The sequence below is a fragment of the Carassius auratus genome, chromosome 37 (genome assembly GCF_003368295.1).
Source record: "Carassius auratus strain Wakin chromosome 37, ASM336829v1, whole genome shotgun sequence".
Lineage (NCBI taxonomy): Eukaryota > Metazoa > Chordata > Actinopteri > Cypriniformes > Cyprinidae > Carassius > Carassius auratus.
In genome coordinates this window covers 9,444,588-9,467,790 of record NC_039279.1, presented here as the reverse complement: position 1 = coordinate 9,467,790, position 23,203 = coordinate 9,444,588, and the positions used below count along the sequence as shown (strand labels likewise).

The 23,203-nt window shown below is 37.1% G+C and overlaps 1 protein-coding gene across 23 annotated transcripts in view; it reads right to left on the bottom strand.

Moving 5' to 3' along the window:
- The window catches only part of LOC113056115 (supervillin-like), an 87,840-nt gene that overhangs the window by 22,844 nt on the left and 41,793 nt on the right, over positions 1–23,203 (bottom strand). For 10 of the 23 annotated variants that reach the window (XR_003277662.1, XM_026222628.1, XM_026222629.1 and 7 more), the window contains exons 4-16: positions 18,016–18,076; positions 17,643–17,800; positions 16,749–17,406; positions 15,949–16,023; positions 9,871–10,641; positions 9,223–9,390; positions 8,606–8,640; positions 6,961–7,025; positions 6,505–6,641; positions 5,780–5,875; positions 4,175–4,460; positions 3,389–3,451; positions 1,415–1,814 (exon numbers count right to left, since the gene is read on the bottom strand). Coding sequence is in view for 22 of the 23 variants with exons in the window: in XM_026222615.1 (XP_026078400.1) it covers positions 1,415–1,814; positions 3,389–3,451; positions 4,175–4,460; positions 5,780–5,875; positions 6,505–6,641; positions 6,961–7,025; positions 8,606–8,640; positions 9,223–9,390; positions 9,871–10,641; positions 15,949–16,023; positions 16,749–17,406; positions 17,643–17,800; positions 18,016–18,076 (2,973 nt within the window). In the remaining variant the exon portion in view is untranslated. The remainder of the gene's footprint in view (positions 1–1,414; positions 1,815–3,388; positions 3,452–4,174; positions 4,461–5,779; positions 5,876–6,504; positions 6,642–6,960; positions 7,026–8,605; positions 8,641–9,222; positions 9,391–9,870; positions 10,642–15,948; positions 16,024–16,748; positions 17,407–17,642; positions 17,801–18,015; positions 18,077–23,203) is intronic. The other 13 variants (XM_026222616.1, XM_026222635.1, XM_026222622.1 and 10 more) reach the window with 9 other exon arrangements.

The following is a 23,203-nucleotide window of genomic DNA, read 5'->3' as shown; positions in this document are numbered from 1 at the left end:
AGTAACTCTTTGAAATAATCGATAATTATTTTTTTGCAATTTTTCTTTTTGGAAAAGTGTGTGAAAAATTGTGTTTTGAGTTGGGTCACAATTGTGACCGATGGGATAATGTGTGAAATAACATATTTCTGCAGTCAAAAATGGTTAGATCTACATAGGTATTTTAAACTGTTTGATCACATTCTAGGGTTACTATTATGCATAAAAAGCCTTACGCAGCATTGATAGGAACACTGAGATAAAAAATAAAAAGATTTAACCACTGCATTTCAAAATTGATACTTTTTTGTAAAATATATATATTTTATATTAATGCTTTGAGTATTACAACATCATCATTTAAATGTTTTATTTATTGCAATATTTTGTCATTGCAACATTTTATTGTCATTGGATAGACTTGGATTTATTTTGTATACCTAAGCTCACTGTTATCCCACCGTTCACTATTGTGACCATCGACATGTTTACTTATTCTATGATCACACTCAACAAAACTAAATATATGTGAATGCATATATTAATAATAGACACCCTAAAGATCATGCTAAGACACTTTACTAGCCTGCTCTGGTCATGTGACAATTTGCACTAATCATGCGAAACTGCACATATTTAATTGAGACCCTTTATTTTTTCCATATTTACAGAAAGTGCACTAAAATATCAATGAGTAAGGTTTTAGAACTTTATAAATAAAAACCTTTCTTACGGAGCACCGTACTGTTTACACTTTACAGTTAATTAAATGGGTTAATCTATATCTATCTCTCTCTCTCTCTATAATTTTTTTTTTCACACACACACACAACCAGTCAAACATTTTTTTAACAGTAAGATTTTTCATGTTTTTTAAAGAATTATTTTCTGTTCACCAAGCCTGCATTTATTTGATCCAAATTACAGCAAAAGCAGTAATATTATACAATATTTTTACTATTAAAAATAACTGCTTTCTATTTGAATATATTTCAAAATGTAATTTAGTCATGTGATTTTAAAGCTTTTTTTTTAGCATCATTACTCCAGTCTTCAGTGTCACATGATCCTTCAGATATCATCATAATATTCTGATTTGCTGCTTAGTGAGAAAAATGTAATTACAACTGAATTAACAACTGCTTCTATCTAGTTCCCCAAATAGTAAATGTATTGAATGATGTTACCAACCTGTACATGTATCACTGTACATGTCTAATTATATAAGTAAATTTGCATTGTTCTCACAAATAGCATCTTGCCATATTAACTGAAGGAAAAATAGGAAAAGGACAAAAGAAAAAAAAAAAGAAAAAAAAAGAAAAGAAAAAAAAAGAAAAATTTGTTAAAAAATATTACCTTGTAGTACAGAAATTTGTCAAGGACTAGAGAGCACTTAGAAAACAAAAGGAACACATAATCCATATTTCTCTACCTGACATGACTGCCTTTGACTTGAGCTCTCCATCTGTTTGTGAAAGGTTTTGAGGGGTCACCGGAGCCTCACTGTGCCCTTTATGCTCCTCCCAGTCTCTGGCTGGTTGAGCATGTGGTGTCTGTTTCTTGCTCACTGGAGTGGGGAGATGCTTCTTCCCTGTGGTTAATACCAGCATTTCTCCTTGGGCCACCGGGGACAAATCTGGACTCTGATGTGTCTGGATCTCCTGGGCAGGTTGAGGGTGGTGAGGTGGGGAGAAGTTCTGCTCATAGTAGGCAGGGCCAGATACATTAGGCATAGTCAGGTGGATGTCACCAGCATGTTCAGTGGAAACGGTTGAGGATCTCAGGGCCGACGAAGAGGTGGATGCAAAACGAGCTCCACCCGCAGGCTGCAGCTACAAGAGGACAATAAAAGAGAAGGATAGAAGAGTTTAAGTAGAAAGGCAAAGACTGAAGATTTGAGAGTGAAGAGTATGAGAAAGAGAAAGATAAGAGCATGACGGTACATTGGTTAAAGAGAGAGGGATGAGAACAAAAATCAAGTCAGCACGGGCAGAAAAAAACAGCACATTCATCAACTGTTCATCAGCAGACATGTCAATCATGCTGACTAATCAGAGGCTGACTGCATTTCCTGTAGCTGAGAAGCAATCATCAAATAAGCCAATAATAAATCCGTTCACAAAGCCATTCATTGCCTACTACAAAATAGGCAGAAATCAGAAGAACAGAGACTGCAGGAAAGCAGGTTTGACAAATCAGTGGTCTGGCGTTCGCAATTTAGATTTCTAAAAAACACTTTTGCTCACATGCAAACAAGTGCATGCACAACCAAGAATCTTCCTTCATGACGTAGACATGTGGAGGCATGTTTAAACGAGCCATTTTAGGGGACATTGTGTTGACATCACAATTTGTGACGTGGAAATGGACTATAGTACATCGATGACATGTCGGTGTCTATTAAATTAGTAATGAGACTGAATGTTCTTCGCTTAATTATTCACAACAGCATGTTGATTTGCTATGACAGACATTTCAAACAGTGAGATGACATTGCGCAAATTAACTGAGAGAAACGTTCTTGGATCGAAGAATAATGTTTGGTTTTGCTTTGTAATAAGAGTTTGGCACAAACGTAATTCATTCACTTGGTGAGCATAACGGTTTTATTTTTTTAGCATTTTTTTTTTTACCGTGGTGAGAACTAACCAGTGCTGAAACGGGGGGTTTCATGACCCTTTAAGATTAAAAAAATACTTTTCATACTTAAGTACAATAAAGGGAGGAATCACAATGTCAGCTTAAAGTCTGCATGAAATCAAAATGGACTATTTACTTTAATAGTGCACATCGCAAGTCTTGATGTGAACAATTAATCCGTGCAAATTGATCTGCAAATTAAATTTTTTGTCTTGGTAGCCTTTAATCAAAATCTGAACATTTGCTTCCACTCTGAAATGGAATTCTTTCCTGATGACATTAGTTTGACAGCTTGGGCAAAATATCCTTATATATCCATTATATAAATATCAATTTTTCCATGCTTCGTCATTCTGTAATCAAAGAATGCAAAACACACTATAGCAAATTTCTTTGCACATTAACCCAGCACTAATGATGTTTACACATAAAACACAATAAACAGACAAAACATTGTATCTGTTAACATTTCTCAACTCAATTTCAAAAGCACATAAAGACTGCAAAGCTTGTACTTGAGCTTCCAGCAAACTGGAACTACATTCACATACAGAAGCATTTACCTCCAAGCCTTCTTTGGGACTGTAAAATCATCTAAGCAAGATGCTTAAAAGAAACACCTAAATTCAGCCTACTGGCATATATGGACATATATGCTGAAGCATTAGGACAACTGCTTCTAAGACATGGGACAATGGTTTTACTGCAGGCAGAGTAAAACCTTGGTTCCTATTAAATCTTATACGGTTCTATAGAGGATCCTCACATGTTCCAGATCACTCAGAAGCTCTGAGAACTCAGATTCCTCGTCAAACATCTCAGAATCATCCTGCATTAGAGACAAACTGCTTTAAACCATCAGTCGTGTCAATCTGTGTGTGTAATATAGAGTAATATTGTGGGTGTAATACTTCAACATATGCCCAACAAACTTAAAGCTGGGTACACAGTAAGAATAGCCAATATGAGCAAACATATAAATCATAATATTCTTAAAATCCTTATGACAATTTCCAAAATAATAGTAGACCTATTAAAGTCCAACGACACAATTCATAAATGTTAAGTCATTACAGATTAACTGAACAACTTTTGGGTGTTGACTTAAATACAATAAAAAAATAAAAAAAAAGTTTGGTTTCGAATTACGAATTTAGTGCATCCGTTTTCAACCACACTACACACATTAATACTATATACACTACAGAACATACTTTTTAATGGCTGCTAAGTAAGTATTTAAAAACAGCACCGACTCAGAATATGTGCAACTCCAGGATCAGCCTGTGACTTCTTATCCCCCGATTTCTGTCTGACTTCCTTTATAGCTTCATTGTTTTAGTCTTTTCTCTTGTCCTCCAGTATTTAACTGAAATACACTATATAGCCAAAAGCATGTGCACACCCAAAGATCACACCCATATGAGCTTAATTTAATGGCCAGGCATGATTCATGACATGATGATTAATGTACTAAACTGATACAGCTCTCAACTGTGGCATTTATAAGCATGGTCTAATTGTGTAATGAAGAGAGAGACAAGGTACATACCTGTTCAACTTCTCCTAGTGTAATTGGCTGAGTCTGGTAGCGTGCATTACTCCTACGAGACCTAGTGTCTCCTCTGGCCCGAGGGCCAAGGCTGGTCGGCTGTGCCAGGCGGTTGAAGAGTGCCATCTTCTCTGCCAGACTGAGCGTGGAAAGGTCTGGCTCCTCCTGAATAACCTCCGCTGGAGATGCTTGGCGAGCTTGATCCGTCTCCACTGTCCCCTGAGCCAGCCGAACCTCTCTGGCCTGCTCCCTCACCATGGAGTTCTGCTGAGATGATGCCTGCAAGCTGTAGGACACATCAACACCATACTGTTCAGGAGCACTTAATGCATTTCATATTAATTTCATTATATCACCTGTAAGGCTGGGCTGCATGACTGTATCAAATATAGTTATTATAACAATAAAGAATTACATTGGGTATTTAACTACTTGCATAAATTTGGATTAATCACACGTGCATGCATAGAATATACAAGCAATCGTGATTCATGTAACAGTATGAATAAAGCAGCGTAAACATAACCACATAAAGGAACATTTGGGCAAGAATGTGTTGTTCATTCAGATTATAGTAGCATTTGCAGATAAACATGTCATGTAAGTTATATGCTCAACAAACTGCTGCTGAAGCAAAAAAAAAAAAAAAAACACACACACACACAAAAGTGGCATGACTCAAATCCCTCCCAGCAATGGGTTACACTTCCACAAGTATTTCAAACCCATTTTTTTTATTATTAACCATTTCCATTTCATGACCTAAGGAAACATTAATAACATCCCCTTTATGTACACAAATTCAGTAAGCCAATATAATTGTCATATCAATACGCTTAACATATATAATAGCTCAACACAAGTCAGTGATGATCAGGATAAGTTCATTTGTAGTCAAGAAATTGTGGGGGTGCTTTTGAAATCTTCACTCTTAATTCTAAGAGTACTTAATGTAAAATAATGATCTGTATTGGCCTGAAAATACCACAAGAGGGAGCTGGTTCTTAATTTGATTTTTCAAAGTTGTAAATAAAACAAAGTTTATTGGAGTAGGCTTTACAGGAATTTTTTTTTTTTCTACTTCAAAATTGCATGTTTAATTCAATGTTACTTCCTGTTTCTTTGCAATTGAGTGAAAACGGTTTTTATTTTTATTTTTTCAGGGATATAAATATACATTTTATAACTTACCATTAAATAGTATGGGAACAGTGAGATGTTTGGAAAATAATTCAACAAAATGAATGAATATTCAAAAGAAAATTAAGCTGCACAACTGTTTTCAACACTGATGATAAGAAAGGTTTCTTGAAAACCAAATGTGCATATTAAAATGATTTCTGAAGGATCATGTGACACTGAAGACTGGATGTTAAAATATTTAATCGTTCCCTATTTTAATATTTAAAACTTTAATTATATTTTACAAAACATCTGGTGAGTGCTTTTCTCATGATACACAAATCAAAAGAAATTGAGACTTTTTTGTAAAGACATCTGTGAACATGCGAGCTCTCAGTGACAAACATTAGTATTGATAAAGGTGACTATGCCTGTATTATGCACACACGCTCATGGGAGTGTTTGTATGAGTGTCCTAGGTACCTGTATTTGGTCACAGAGCTGCTGACTAGAGTAGAACTAGGAACTTGTGTTACAGAGGTTTGTAAAGTCACGGACTGTGACAAATGGCCAGGGACACTTTAAACCACAAAGAGCAAGAGGAATGAAACAGAGAGACAGAAAAAAAGGAAGAAAACAGAACATAGCTACATACACCACATGAAAGAAAACAAAGGGATAGGAAAAAGGAAAAATAGCATTGAGAGGAATGTACATACTGCGAGCGGTTCTGAAGCCATATTCATTTGCTGACTGATACATTGACCAAATGTGACCATAAAGACTTTTATACTATTACAAAAGATTTCTACTTGGAAAAAAAATGCTGTTCTTTAAGTCCTAACTGTTTTGAACACAACGTTTCTTGAGCATGAAATAAGCATATTTGAATGATTTCTAAAGGACCACGTGGCTCTAAAAACTGGAGTAATGTCTAGAATAAACATTTTACAATATATTAAAATAGAAACCAGTTAATTCAAATTGTAATATTTTTTCAAACAACAAATGAAATAAAGTGCATAAGAGACTTTCAAAAAAAAAAAAATAATAATGTTACAGACCCACCAGTGAACAGTAGTTTATCTTGCCAAATCTTTTAAATATTCATGTTGATGCACATGATGGAAATAACAAATGTAAACATTTGGGGGATTTTTGTTACCTCAACCTGAATTACTCAACATGTCACATACTATAGAACTTACGTAGCAGCAATGACCACTTCCTCCGAGGTGACCGGCTGAGTGCGCGATCGATCCTGCCCTCTCCTCAGCCTCCGTTCAACAGCAGGGTTACGGCTCAATGCCTTCAAAACAGAACCATCTGAAGTCTTCTCGAGCTCCTGCAGAACAGAAAAACTCAATAACTTCAAAAAAACTATATCAAAACATTAACATACTGCATTTGACTTTACTAGCATGTTCAAGATATCAGATGTTTTTCCTTTTGATCAGGTTTCCATTGTGCTGTTGGTCACAATTTCTTATGCTGGTTTCATGTAAGGGGTATTTTGTGTGGTTTGCATAAATGACCTCAGGGATGTAGCCAGCAAAGAGCCAGTAATATTTGGTTGCGATGCTCTCTTTATAGACAACAGAAGGAGAAGCAGCTCACTTTCGGGGTTTGGAACAGGAGCAAAGACACACTCAAGCACCACATACCCTGAAGAGAGAGCGCTTGGCGGCTACACTCAGCTTTGCTCTCTCATCCAGCTTCTCTTCATCTACTGGAAAAACACAGGAAGAAGAGAAAGAAAAAAAAGAATGAGTCAGAAACTTTTCTCATGAGAACCATTTCATGAAATCCCAAGGCTTTCAGAGGACAAACACGATGCTTAACACATGTTAAAAAGATTACACAAGCAAATTTCTGCTTCTTTACTCACACAGGTTAACCTTAAGAAAGACACAGCAGTGGAAAACAAATGCTTTACATCTACCAAAAGCAACATATCATATTAAGATCTGCTCTGATACAAAGTGTAGCATGAGTTAAACAACACTTAAAGGGACAGTTCACCCGTAAAGGAAAACCTGTGACCATTTACTCACCCACATGTTGCTTCAAACCCAAAGGATTTGGGTTAATCTTCAAAATACAAATTAAGTTATTTTAAATGAAACTTAAGACATTTCTACCCATCCACTGAAAGGTCAGGTAACCAAAACGTAAAAGATTCATGCGTAATTAAGTTTAAATTATTAAGTTTAGAAGATAAACCAAAGTTTTATGGGTTTGACATGACAAAAGGGTGAGCAACTGATAGAATTTTAATTTTGGGATGAACTATCCCTTTAAAGGGGTCTTATAATATCACCCACTTTCTGTAATGTAAATGGTCTTTGAGTTTATCTTATACTATGCGTTCACACCAGTAGTACAATGAATGGTTTATATAAAATATCAAATAAAATTATTTTCTTTTCATTCTTCCTCAAGGTAGAACTTTCAAGTAATACACAACTGTTGAAAATCTTAGGGTCAGCATTAATTCAGCAAGTTTTATTCAGCAAGGACACTTAAGACTGATAAAAAAAATTACAGTTAAGACATTTAAAATGTTACAAAATACTTTCTTTCCAAATAAATGCAGTTCTTTGAAGACGTCCTTAAAATGTATTATATGTTGATCTAAAATAATATTAAGTGACAATTGTTTTCATCCCAAATCAGCATATTAAAGTGATTTCTGAATGATCATTTGACACTGAAGACTGGAATATTGACTGCTGAAAACTCAGCAGCTTTACCATCAAATGGAATTAATTACATTTTAAAATCCACAAATTAAAATAATTATTAAAAATGTAATTGTAATAATATTTAACTATAATAATGTTTACTGTATTTTTTGATCAAATAAATGCAGCCTTGTTATATATATATAAAAATTACATTAAACATTTGTAAAACATCTTACAGACTGTTTGCTTCAACACAAAAACATTTCAATGCAAATTGGCATTGCTTAAACATACAGTAGGACTATTAAAGCAAAGCAGTACTAGCTTTACTAGCCCTCCAGAGATGCAAAAAAGTAGGTCTGTTGCTCTCTGGAGTAATCATGGACACTCAGCCAAACTGCACAGTCAACTACCTCTGCCTGAAGTCACAATGCCATGTCTCCATAGGCTTTTCCTAAGGAAATAAGCTTTGCCCCACCACAAAGTTTTTATACGCAAGTCAGACAACAACTAAAATTAGCTGACTTTTTATTTTTAAATGAAACAATAGAAAGGCATGTTATCCTAAACCTCAAGTGATGATACAGATTGTGTAGTTTATCAAAACAAATCTCAGACTTACCCTCATGACTTGGTGGTTCAGTGCCTAGACGAGACCTAAAGAAAAGGAAACAAAAGTTAAGTCTTATAAAACAGTTACAATGAAACATTAAATTGTTTAGGATTGGAAAAGGATTAGTTCATCCAGCTGACTTGGAAAAAAAATGGCAATAGTGCAAGCAGACAAATGCAGCAGCATATTTAGGAAAAGGAGAATCAGGAAAATACACAAAGCGACTAGTGGGAAAGTGCGGAAAACACAATCATAACTGCTTTATCCACAGCGTTAGACAGAATTATATATTTCGGCACAGAAATAGAAGAGGGCGAAAAAAATGACAGAGCCTTTCATAAAAACCACTGACCAAACCTCTGGATTAGAATCTACTACACATGAAAACATTAAACCGTGTGTTAATGAGTAAAATGTAGCATTATTTAGAGAGCCAAAGGCTAACTTTACTAAGCAATTAGTGCATAAATAAAGTGCAGTTAAAAAAAGTTAATTAAAAAAAGTTTATTTAGAACCAATCTGGTTTTAGTTTTCTGAGTTTATCATCGAGTGTACATCAAGTGTTATTTTAAATTTACATAGGATAACTCTACAATTCCGTGCATAAAACTACTCAAAAGTCCTACCGGTCCGACTGTTTGTGCTCAGTTGAATTGATAGGCTGCATTCTAAACCTCTCAGATGCAATTCTACTGTCAGTTGGACAGATATACCGCAAAGGGCGACGAGATGAGCGATCTTTGACTCTCTCGCTTCTCCAGGGGGCTTGTGTATCTGGAGGCACATCTTCTGCCCTATTATGTCACAAAGCATGACTGAACAAGGCTGCATTGAAGAATGGCAGGCGCACAGGCATGAGAGAAAGAGCAAAATGCTAATGCTGGAGGAATATAAGTGGGTTAAACGAACTAATGAAAACCCTACAAACATAAAAAATGTTAAGAATTATTCTGTCAGCACAACTAGCATAAATACATCCATAATTGTATTTAGAAACACAAAGCTGCCAAGCCAAGGAAAGAAAAAAGACAGAAATGGTAGAAATGGTTAATTATGGTGAGCACTTGAGCAGCATGATGACTAAAGGAATGGAGCATTAAAATCTGCTGGTCAACTTTGTATGAGCGATTCCTCTGTAAGATCATAGAGTCTTTTCTTACAGTTCATTCTCCAAGCAGTTACATTAGACGAGATTTTGATTAACCATGTTAATCGACAATGTTAGATGTCAATGTGAGTAATACGACACATACTGATAATGTACCACCACCTACAGTTTGGCTTTCCGAGGACTCGCAACACTTTCCAGGTAGGTGTGACAGAGTTGGGCAACTGAAACCCTTGCATCATGGGATGGGTGATCACCATTAGGTACTTTCTCCAGAGGGGCAGACTCTCTGATTGGGTTCTGAATGGCATTCTGTTGGACATTTCCAGCATCCAGAGGTTTGGATGAATTTGGCATAGATCTCCCACTGGAGGTCTGAACTGGAGCATAGCAGCTAGTGTCAGCCCTTTTATGAGTTATTTGAGCACTTGCTTGCATAGACTCTGTGGCCTGAAGTCGGGACACATGCTCTGTGTAAACTTCCTGCCTTGACTGACCTCCACGCCACCCTCTGGGGTCATTTGCAACATCCTCCTTCCTGTTCCGACTGATGCCTGGGTTTACCTCTACATTTTCAGTTCTTCCTCGGCATGGGTCTATAGTGCTCTGTTCTTTCCGCCAAATTTCAGAAGGTAAAACTGACTTGCTCTGCAGGAGCCCCCCCATCCTCACATCCTGTTGAAGCACTTCTTGAATCTCTTGTTTATGCCTGGAACCGGATTCGCTGCCCATAGAGAAGTAGCTTTGGCCACCCAGGTCATGGCGTTCCTCCTGTCCAGGGTAGGTCAGCCGCTGTTTGGCTGAAGCATCAGGGAAGTTCTGATTGTGAGGGTGATATCGAGGGTATGATTGAAGAAACTGGTTGTATGCAGTTTCCTCTGCTGTTTGACCCCTGTGAAATGGCTCGTCATGGGCCAGTCTCTCCCTAACTCGGATTCTTCAGAAGAAGAAAAAAAGGGTTGGTTATGGAGAATTAAATTAGATAACTCTGCAAAAGAATAAAATAAAACAGAACTGTTTCATGGTCCTGGAAGTGAGTGCAAGCAAGAAATTCTGATCCAACCAAAACAACCCAAGCCACAGAACCAGTGGAAGCATCTCAGTATGGTTTGTGCTTATTAGAATGTGGTTAAAAAACTTTGACAGTGTTTGGAATAAAATAAAAACAGTGAGAAACTTACAGTGTGTATCAAAGTTTATGTTTTCAGTGGTTGGAATAATGAGAACCATGTGAAAAAGTGTTGTGCTTACGGTAACAAAATCAAGTCATGGGGAAGTTGTGGCCTAGTGGTTAGAGAGTATGACGCCTAACCATAAGGTTGTGGGTTCGAATCTCGGGCCGCCAATACCATGACTTAGGTGCCCTTGAGCAAGGCGCTGAACCCCCAACTGCTTCCCGGGCGCCGTAGTATAAATGGCTGCCCACTGCTCCCGGTGTGTGTTCACTGCTGTGTGTGTGTGCACTTTGGATGGGTTAAATGCAGGAGCACGAATTCTGAGTATGGGTCACCATCAGTGTTTGGAATAACGGCGTTTAGGTAACGACGTTATTTTTTCAGTAACGGGGTAATCTAATTAATTACTTTTCCCGTCGTTACAACGCTGTTAACGTTACTGAACGTTAAATGCGGTGCGTTACTATGCATTGATTTAATAATATGCAATCCGAACGGACCCCTGGCTTACACACAGCGAATGAGCAGGTGGGTTAAAAACGAGATAAGCAGTTGTGATTGGCTAAGGCAGAGTCATGTGTTTCATGGTAGCCAATCAGAGCCAGTGTTTATACACACATGCCGGCACACGCGGCTGTGCCAGTGGCGCCAAACACACACACACACAGAAATGGCGAGTCAGGAGCAATCCGATGAAAAGTTGGCATTTTCAAGGTGAAGATATAAGCATTACTTCAAATTCATTGTGGTCAAAGGCAAGAACGTGCATGTAATGTGTACATGTAATGTGTGACACGCAAAGCTAGTGGCCAAAAACACTTTTCTTACAAAGATAATGCTTGAAGTGCAGGATAAAACTCTAAATTTCAACTGACTTGTAAAAACTGCAAAAAAAAAAAAAAGAAAGTACAAATTCTCTGACATGTAGCAACTTGTTTTTTTTTTTTTTTTTTTTTTTTTACAGTAACGCAAATAGTTACTTTCCCTGGTAACAATTTACTTTTATTATAGAGTAATTCAGTTACTAACTCAGTTACTTTTTGGAACAAGTAGTGAGTAACTATAACTAATTACTTTTTTAAAGTAACGTTCCCAACACTGGTCACCATACTTGGCTGTATGTCACGTCACTTTTTTTTTTCACTTTTTTTTTTCACTTTCAAGCAGTAAATCACAACAACTGTGATATTTGGAAAAAATCTAAAAGCAGGAATGCAAAGGAAAAATACAGGCAGCTATTGTTTAATGTACGAGTCATTTATGCTGTGTGGTGAAAAATACTAAATGTAAAAATTAAGACATGTTAAATACATGTGGTCAAAATTTAATAATTAGCTTTTATTTAATTGTATATTATTTATATTAATATTAAGCCAAAATAAATAATTAAACAATTATTTGAAAAATATCTGCAGTGTAGAATGTATAAATCTGAAGAGAAATAAAATGTTTAAAATAAAATATATTTTTCTTCCTTTAACCGTGGCCCCCAACTACCTTACAGCCTCCTGGGGTTCCACAGACACAAGTTTGAAAAGCCCTGCTTCAGATGACAAATGACTGAAAAGCCAAGAGATTCATCTTTGCAAATTCCAAATAAGCTTATTTGTGAACTGTAGAAAAAGCCTCAAACCATTTTGATACATAAATGCAGTTTCTTCCTTATATATTACCATATAAATTTGTAGCTAAGGGCATCTAAACACCCAGCTAATTTCACACTACACAGCATTTCATTACATGCTGGGTAAGAGAAGTTTGCTGATAAAACTAGTTTAGCTTGTGATGACTGGATCTTTAGGTTTAGGTCAGCAGAATCAAAGCTCTCAGCAGGGGGAGGCAAAAGACTCTCATCCAAAACCTCATGCAGTCAGTGCTCTACCAGTAAAGGGACAAAGAAAACTTCCTATAAAGCTTTTAAAAGATCTCTGTGCGTCTCTATCTTCTTTTCCAACAGTTCACCTATGTTAATGCTTGATTTCCATCAGCTGAGCCTGAGAGCCATAACAGAAGTTAGCAAACAACTCAACCATCCTCTAAACATTACCCTTTTATGAGTTCTATCCCACACTGCTCTAGCTGATAAAAGCGGTTTCTCCTGACCCAAGCTTTATGGCTACCCATCAATACACTCACACTTGAGTTTCACATATGGAAAAATGCACTCCGTTATGCTCCTCTGGACCCCTGTTTAACTGAAACCATGCTCTGCACTCTGTAATTGAGTCATCTGAACTGTTTTTAACCACCTCTAAGTGGACTGTATTTGTAAGGGTACAATAGAAAAACATCTGTAACAAAATGCAGCTAAATCTATGTTTGAGATGTCATTTGTGAAGAAAAAAAAAAGCGGTTGAAATCTTTTTGGCTATGAAGTAAATGCAAATATAAACACAAAGGTTTATTGATAAGACCAAGATCACATATTTAAATATAATACATTTTATCATATGTGGCTGGCTTGCATAGGAATAGATAATGCGCTTCTTCGGTTTTCATCTTCAGTAATAGAAAACAGTTAGTGCAGATTAAGAATACATGTTCAGACCCTGTCTCAATTACTCATGGTGTTCCACAGGGGTCAGTGTTGGGTCCGCTTTTATTCATCATTTATATTCTACTCTTATTTTTAGTTCCTATGGTATTAATTTCCATTTTTACACTGATGAGACAAGTGCATAATTCTACAAGACTTAAATGTTTCTCATTCCCCTCCTGACCTTACTAAATTTCTCTGGACATCTGGATGACTAATAATTTTTTTAACTTAAATACCAATAAGACAGAAGCCCTCCTTGTGGGTTCTAGATCTGTCTTATCTAAAGCTCAATCCATTACCTTGTTCATTGATAATTGTTCAATTTTTCTACCCAGGTGAAAAGTCTTGGGGTTACACTGGATGGTTTCGTTTGGCTCTCAAATTAGTAATATTTCACGTTTTGCATTTTTTCCATTTACGCAACATTTCTAGTCTTCATTCTTCACTCTCTCAACATAGTAAAGAAGTGCTTATTCATGCATTGGTTACATCCCAGATTGATTATTGTAATTCTCTTTTATTTGGCATTGCTGAAAAACTCCTTCATCGATTAAAGTTAATTCAGAATTCAGCAGCTAGGATAGTTTCCCATTCATGTACTTTCACATAACTCCTATTCTTCTTAAGTTGCATTGGCTTCCTGTTCATTATCGTGTACATTACAAAATGTTACTTCTTACACACAAAGCTCTTCATAAATTGGCTCCTCATTATCTTTCAGATCTTCTCCATTTGTACACTCCTTTGCACTCTTTGAGATCATCTTCTGCACATTTATTGTCTGTTTGAAACTTCAAGATGAGTTCCTTTGGTGGTAGGGCTTTTAGTTGTGCAACACCGAAGCTATGGATCTCTTCCCCTTTACACATTCACCAGCTGGATTAAATTTCCCCTTTTAAAGCTCAGATAAAAACATATTTGTTTATAATTGCTTTTAATGATTTGCTTGTTTAATGTGTTGTTATAATGCTTTTTTTTATTGTACAGTGTCATTGAGTGTCTTGAAAGGCGAAAATAAAAGGTATTATTATGATTACAATTTGATGTTGTCTTTATATGCAAATTTATGGCAGTTGAACACACTCAAAAATCATCTACATCTCAGACTTGATCACTGTAACAAACGGAAACTGTATTTTTTGTACTTTTTTAGAAGGTTATGATTGTGCAAATATGCTGCAAATACTTCTGAGGGGGAGAGCCCATCCTTCTCCATTTCTCTTTACACATCTCTTCTATTGACATTGGGTTTGTCAAATTCACATTAATAAGTCCACATTATAAAATAACACATTACACTAGTATAATCTGTGTTAATAAAAAGTGTGATAGAATGGGGCAAAAGCAGAGAGTGGGGGGAAAAGATGCAAAAAGGGAATATCATTGTTTCCCAGCGAACTTGGCTCTGGTGTTTTGCATGACTAATCAAGTTATTATACTCTCCATTTGGCATATTGCGCTAATGAAGACCAAATGATTTTACATTTTTATTGGGTTTGGTGACTCACAGTTCAACAATTTTCTCATCCACCACAGTACTACAAACAAGTCACGACTGATTCAATCAGGTACTGAAATACAATATGAGGACGATAACCACCATATAGGGATAAACCATACACACTGGACAGTGAACTGTGCCTAGTATATATTAACAATAGTTAATGGTAAAAATCCAGGTTTAAATGATTGATTCCAATTCAAACCCACAACACTCATTAATAGTGTGGATGGGATGGGTGGTAGAAATGTTTGCGAGGATGGCCATTTTGTTACTGAAATGTTAGGCCCATCTCAAAACAACACCCTGAGCCCTTACCTTGCTGGTTCAAAAACAACCTGAAAACTTTATTAGCTATTTGCAAAACTAGATTGCTAACATGATCACTTAAGTAGGAAACATAGTAAGAAATAGGGCTGACAAAAAAAAAAATCGAATATTCGTCCAATTTAAAATTAAAATCCACATTCAAATGCAAAATTGTTGCATTTTAGGTATCTGTTAAGGAGGCTGCTTTAAGGCCCGCCCCTGGTATACTTCACATTACGTGTTTTGTTCCGTCACACACCGCCTCATCCGCACATCTTTCAGAAAGCAGATAAGCTGGAAAAGCAGTCCCACTTCTGTCTCATCATTCACCTCGAGCATGCGCTGTTGACAGCCGAGCAACCGTGTCCGCGTGCAGGCACTTTTTGAGACCGCACAGACTTGCTGCCACTGACTGACGTTTTACCAAGGTACCAGCACAAAAAAACTATTGTTTAATTATTGTTATTGAAAAATCTCAAGTTTATTTTGTTAATAATATCACACGCCCCTAGAACCTATATACAGTCATTTGCAAAGTGGAACAACCAGACTTCACTAGAAAACACAAGACTCCTGTCATAGTCATTCTTTCCTCACATACCAGCAAGGACGTTTATAGGACAGGACTGGAGATGGTTTGAGATAGGGCCATGAGGTTAGGCGGGACCACTGTTAAGTGTAGGGTGTCGAACACACCCATAAATCCCAAACACATGATACCTGGAAGGCCAGTTGATTGGAGATAGGGTGTCTCCTTCTGCATCAGTCTGAAGTGACCACTGGTTTGTTGACTGGCTAGAGGAGCAAAATTAGTTGAGAAATGCCCAAGAGAGTGAACCACTCAACGGTTTAATGTTTATGCATAGAAAGAGGGGGAGAATTTTTTTTTTAGGAAAAACGACAGAAACTATGTTCCTAAAAAGAAAGTATGGACTCAAATAAATTATGAAAATTGAGCTTGGTCTGTTGGGAACAGGGTTTTAAATGCAAAGTCCTCATTAGTTCATATTCATTAACCAATCAAACTTTATGATGACATTATGAATGTGCTCTGGGTATTTCCTGAATATCATTCTTTATCATATTAATTTGTCATATTTTGGATTGGCTTGATGTTGGGATTTTTAATGCTGCTGGAAAGTTTTGTTGCAAAATTTGGCTTAATTTGAAATGCTTTCATTCCAATGCATCACACAATGCACTGACCCATGACATAAAGAAACAACTACCGAAGGACAGTAAAAGCTCAATGCTAATGCATAATGTGTCAAACTGAACAGAGCCACCTATGTTTAGGGAGCTGTTGAAACACTCCTAACTGCATGCAAGCCAAACCCTGCAAATTGATGGCTTTTTTGGGGGGGGAAATTCCTGTGAAAGACAGATTGAGGGGAATACCAGCCAATATTCTTTCCAAGAAAGGAAAGAGTAACTGAAGCAAATTACGATACTAATACTACTTGGTGACTGTAAGATAGAGAAACAAACAAAGAAACATCTATCATGTTGAGAAGACTCACCCATGTTTTTGGAGGATGTTGTGAGCCTGCTGCTCAATAAACAGATCACCAGGAGATGCTCCATGTTTGGGAGCTGGCATCATGGCCCTTTGGCCTGCATTAGGTGAGCTGGGAACCCCCATTGCTCCAGGTTCCTTCCCTGGGACCCCGGCAGACCCAGATACATCCATATATGCAGATGGGTCAAGTGCAACCCCTCCACCTCCATGCAATCTATCCCGCTCCTGTGCCCTCCTCTGGTTCTCCAGATTCATCATCCTCTCGCGTTTGGAGATGGACTCTGGATCACTGTGAATATGTGAGCTGCCACTATCAACATGATGGCTGGGGGTGAGAGCATTATGGTCCACCCCATCTCCTCCTTCTACCTTTGACTTGTGTTGATGGTCTGAGCCATCGGGCTCTCTGGAGGTTCTGGAGTAACGAGAAGTGTAGTCAGTCTCTGTCTCCTGATCCAGAGAGATGCCATAGCGCTCTGCTAGCTGGCGACGCCGTTCTGCCTTGTAGCGTGCAATCCTTTCGGCTTTAGAGTCCAGCTCTGCCACTTGACCAGAGCCAGCTCTGTAGGCAGACTCCGGTTGAACTGTGTGGGTTCTGGACTGAACCTCTGCACTGTGCAGATTTGGGCAGTCATTTTTGCCATAGTGCTGGACAGAAACTACAACAAGAGAAAGACAGACAATGCATTACACAATCAATTTCTCTAAACTTTAAACAAGTAACCAACCACTAGCTTATCAAATCAAACTGAACGTTGTGTGTGCTGATATGCACTGCATAATATACAGATGTATAATGCAAATTATTTCTCATTGCAGACTACTTCCCATTAATGTTATAAGCGAGTGAAAATATAATTCAAAGTATGATTCCAAGTATAAAAATATTAAGCACATTTCTCTCCTGTACAGGGGTCAGAAGAGTCTGCTGCACGGGTATATCTCGGAGTGTCCTCCTCTAGCAATCGATTGGTAACTAGACCATCACAGCCTGGGAGATTTTGGAGAATGTCACTATCGATTCCCTCCAGACGTCTTGAAATTCGCTCTTTCCTATAAACAGGAGTGGTACAGGGATTTATTAAAGGGCTTAATTTTTTTTTCTGGGAGGGGGGGGGGGCATTTGTTAATGAAACATACTTTATGTTTATAAATTACTTTTCCATATATTTGATATTTTTGGTTATGTTTATACAGTACCATTCAAAGGTTTGGGACATTAACTGAACTTTGGCTGTGTGTGCTTTGAGAATGATTTAATTTCTCACCTGTTCATGTCCCAACTCTGACTCGAGCTTATACTCTCAAAACGTTTCCTTAATTCTGAGACTAAAAAAAGAGAAAAAGAAAGGCAAACTGAGAATGGACTGGTAAAAGACTGAGACAGAGAAGATTAAGTAAATCCATAAAAACCATTACAAATACTGAAACATACAGTATATAGTATACTGGATTAGTTATAATCTTACTCAAAACATGATAAACGCAAAAAATAAAAAAAGTTTCTGCCAAAATCAGTATCATTTCTGGCATGGGCCGCATTAACAATAGGGCTAGGCGGGGCTAAAGCCCCGGGGCCCGAGCAAGGAGGGGGCCCGTGATTGGCTGTGAAGCAGATTGACTACTACTAGCCATCTGATTACAAAAGCCTTACCACAACCTCCACAAATTAGCCCTGTTATTTAGTGGCGCTTTGCCTTATATTCCATGAATTATCATGGAATCATCATTAATATTATAGTGACTGTTCACAAAGACATGCCTCGGTTAGTTACTGTGTGACAAGCCAATCTCACGAGTCACGCACATCATATTCTCACTCACGCAGTGAAAAATTACGTGCCGACATACAAGAGAGAGCTCAAAGCAGCTTACTGTTGATATGAAACAAAGTCTCAACTTTCAAATATTGTCATTTAAATAATTTAAACATTTCAAGTTCAAGTCCACCGACGTTAATCTACTGACTGCTTTGTTGTCGGACAAAATTGCGTATTCGGCGTTATGATTGGTCAGGTCAAACCCCGTGGGCAGCGCCTTATTAGAATATATGCATCAATCAATTAACAGCAGAGGAAACATGAGCTACTCAGAAAAATCCCCAAGCTATCGGGTTATTTTACTAAAGCTGATGATCACGGAGACATTGTGGAACAGCAAGTGGGCTGGGCACATGCTGGAGCAGATAAAGATACAGCATCATCCTCCACCCCCACAATTTTCCGGTAAGTTTGATTATTAACTTGATGGATGTATGATATTGCTTTTTGTGTTTGATCAAACTCTATATTCACCTAAAGGGCTGGCGATAATATATCTGGTATATAATATGTCAGTTGTGCAGCACCATCATGATGTAAGTTTATCATTTAAAGGGGGGGTGAAATGCTCGTTTTCACTCAATATCCTGTTAATCTTGAGTACCTATAGAGTAGTACTGCATCCTTCATAACTCCAAAAAGTCTTTAGTTTTATTATATTCATTAGAGAAAGATAGTCTGTACCGATTTTTCCCTGAAAAACACGAGTGGCTGGAGGCGTGACGTGTGGGCGGAGCTAAAGAATCACGAGCGCCAGTAGGCTTTGGGGGTTGAGCGCGTCTGGAAGCTGTGACACCGTGAGGACAAAACCAACCAAAACAAACCACGACTAACAGTCAGATTCAGCGTATATTTATGATCCAGAATCAGATCCAGAGGCTGAAATTGAATAAGAGCAGCATCAGCAATCAGTCTCTATGTGGTATGTACTGAAACTGTATATATTTGCTTAGCGGTTTTGGAAAATGACTAAGTTCCACTTTGTCGTCTTTTTTTTTTTTAAGCTGTACATGTGGAAAGTGCAGTTTGATAACAACATCGCATGTTGTTTACTTGATGTGCTTACGCGCCGATAGCTAAGTTAACAACACAGAGATATTTGAAGCAGTTTTACTCACCGCCTGCGATTCCAACACGATCGTGACCCTTTTTCGTTGGGACTGCATTATCCTTAAGAAATAAACGATGTTCAAATCCGTCGTCAAACTGGGCCTTGTTTGTAAAACAAGCATCTTCGAAATGCAGGGAACAAACACAAACACTTGCACAACTCCGTTGATGCTCTGTAAAAATAAACTCCATCCACTGGTCCCTTAATGCTGTTTCTCTTTTGGTAATCTGTGCAGGGTTGTCTTGCCCTGGCAACCAAAAACACACTTCTTTTGTGACTTTTCGCGATGCTCTCGCTCTGATCAGTGAAGTCTGTTGTGCTCTCAGTGCTCTGCTATACGGGAGCGCGCGCTCTTCCGGCAGAAGTGCCCTTAGGACCCATATAAGGAAATTCCGCTCCATCTAACGTCACACAGAGCCATACTCGAAAAAAACTTTCCGAAACTTGTGACAAACCGGAAGTAGTATTTTTGGAACAGACTAATACTCCTTCAAACGTACAACTTAATTTTTGAAACTTTGTCCATGTTTAGCATGGGAATCCAACTCTTTAACAGTGTTAAAAACTCAGTATGCATGAAATAGCATTTCACCCCCCCTTTAAACATGTTTTAAGCATTGTGGTTTAGATACAAATTATTTAAAACTGCTCAGGCACAGTAAGCAGTGGGAGAGAATTAATTTAGTGCTAATAAAACTGCTGTCGCCATTTGTGTCAATAATGTTAATCAAACATCAGGAAGAAAGTAATTTACTGCCGTTGACTGAATCACTTTTGTAAAATAAATAAGAATGAATGTTGAATTTATAGTGAAAATTATGTATTGTATATTTGATTACTTTATACAATATAATATTATTCAGTGCTTTAAGTTTTTCAAGCAGGTCGATTTCTTATGTGCCTTTGTTCCATCCGCAAAAGCAGGAAAAAAATATTTTAAGGTAAGGTATTTTTTTATTGTATATTGTAAAGGAATTGGCAACTGTTATTCTGAATGATTCTAGATTATTTTTATGTAAACAACTTCAGCAGTGTTTTAGAAAAATGCGGGGGGGTTTTCTCTCTCTCTATAGTTGGTGACCTAAAGTGGTGGGGGGGGGCCCTGCATTAACTCATAGCCCCGGGGCCCATTGAGTTCTTAATGCGGCACTGGTTTCTGGTCATAATTGAAAAGTCAATTTAAAATTTTATGCAAAATACAATATACGCATTATTCAAGTTATTAGGTCATGTTTTCACACTTTTTTTTTCTCAAACAACAACAAGTGCTAATCTCCCTTTTTTGCAGAATGCGATACATCCGGTTAACCAATCACAGCGCACCAATATATGCACTCTAGACAATAACAATCAATCACAGCGCACCATCGCTTTGAATACATACAGCATCTTAGTTTTATTCCTCTACTTTGTACTTTGTGATCAACAAACAAGGGCTGCATGATAAATCACATGCAATTGCCAATTCGCATCTCGTTAGTAAAGCCAGTTCTGTTATTAATAGTACCGGTAAATCTCCATCACTGGCTTTCAGATGGAGCGACATTTAATACACAGAGCCGTAGATCAGTGACAAGCTAAGCTGTATCACGTTCATTAGATGTCAAATTCGATTAATTAATGTGATATTGCGTAGAGAAAAAAATGATTTATTGTCATGGATTCATTGCATTTTGGGGAAAAAAAATTATAACATTTTAAACATCATTGAAAATCAAAACCTGGATTAAAATGTTATGTTATTATAACCTAAAAATGCTACGTGAAAGTTTGAAACAGAAAATAGTGGCATCTTGCCACTTTCTTGGTAAAAAAATAAAATAATTTTTACTAAAAATCTATCAATCTAAGTGGATTTATTGCGTTTTGGAAACAAACTCTTCAAATATAACTAGTTGGATAGCACGCACCACACAAAGACAACCTAATCTTTACATAGTTTGGCTTTTCTGATGTTTAATACCAAGTCATGTTTCAGGAAGTATCTGATGGATAACACTAACCCTCAGAGGCATATTGTCTCCAGCAGCATCATAAACCTGTTCAATTCTGAGAGCTCTTTGGCATTATTAACATTTTCCTACAGTAATGAGTGGTAAGCATATCAAAACACTAAACACTATAAAAACACTAATCCAGGCATTTTAAAAATGCCAATCCCCAACCCCTTGGATTTGTTTTCTAAAAATAATCTATATCCTTCGTGATCCTTATATATTTTTGCTTCCTGTGTCACTAAGGGCACTGCCATGTTGTTACAGTGACACAATTCCAATAATAGTCAAGTAGACAAGAGTCAACAAAAGCTGCTTACACTTAAGTCGTCTGACATTAGCTAGGAGCAAGGCAGTATACGTTTCCACAGAAGTTAGCCAAATCATTGGTGCATCCTCAGTGAATGTTGGTTCAGCTGTAAACATGGAAATATGACACTCAACTGTGTCCAGTCACCAGGAGACCAGTGAAGTGATTGAGAGAAGATTGATCATGGGCTAATGTGTACACACAGCAAACTTGTTTCTAACAATGCTTACTCTGCCTGGTCTCTCTGTGATTCAAAGCTAAGAGCTGGACAATGCAATGAAGAGACAGGGCAGTTTCATTGTCTCAGGGCAGGATTTTCTGTTACATGTAGTCAAGTAACAGGGTTTCTGCAGGTTTTATGAAGGCAAGACCTTTTAAGACCAAGGGAAGAAAATTTAAGTCAAAAATGTAATAACAAAATACGTCAAAATAGTCTTTAAATGTACATAAATGTCTTTTAGTGGCAACAATTTCAAGTTTGAAAAAACTTCTAACAAACAAATCTCCATTATTTTAATTCTTTTTTTTTTTATGTATTCATTCAAGGTTTGAATATATCTGCTACTAACCACTAGTATATGGAAATAACTTTTACTGTACATTCATCAGCATTTTCGTCTCATTTTCCAATGCAAATGTGTAAAGTTTCTTAAATACGATGCATTTACTGTAACTTGAAAAGAAAAATGACAAAATAAGAAATCTTGTTTTATGAAAAATGTATCTTAATGAAGTGTTTAGGATTAAAACATTAACAAATATCTGCCCAGGAAAAATCTACTTAATTTTCAAAGGGAAAACAAGTTCATACCCAACTGACAAATGTTTGTTCTTGTTTGAAGCATAAACTCATTAAATCTTGATTCAAGAATGTTTAGATATGTGTATTGGAAAACAACCAGAAAAAAAAAAATTTGCAGTGCATGCAACATTTAATATGCCATGTCTTTATGGATTTGAGACTTTCTTCTCCAATTTCTGATCCAAGATCGTGTCGTCCTTAATTTGTGGAAATGCTAATTAAGATTTTTAAGGTCCTTAAGTAAGGTCAAGTGTGTCTTACTTGCTTAGCTTAATTAATTCTATAAATAAGTTAATTTTATTAATTTATCAGCAACTTTGATATATTTTAAGTAACACCGCATGAGTGTTCAGGTCATGTCATGTCAAGTTTTTAGCCAAGACTAACACCTGTCATAAGTTTTTCAGAAAGGAGAATTC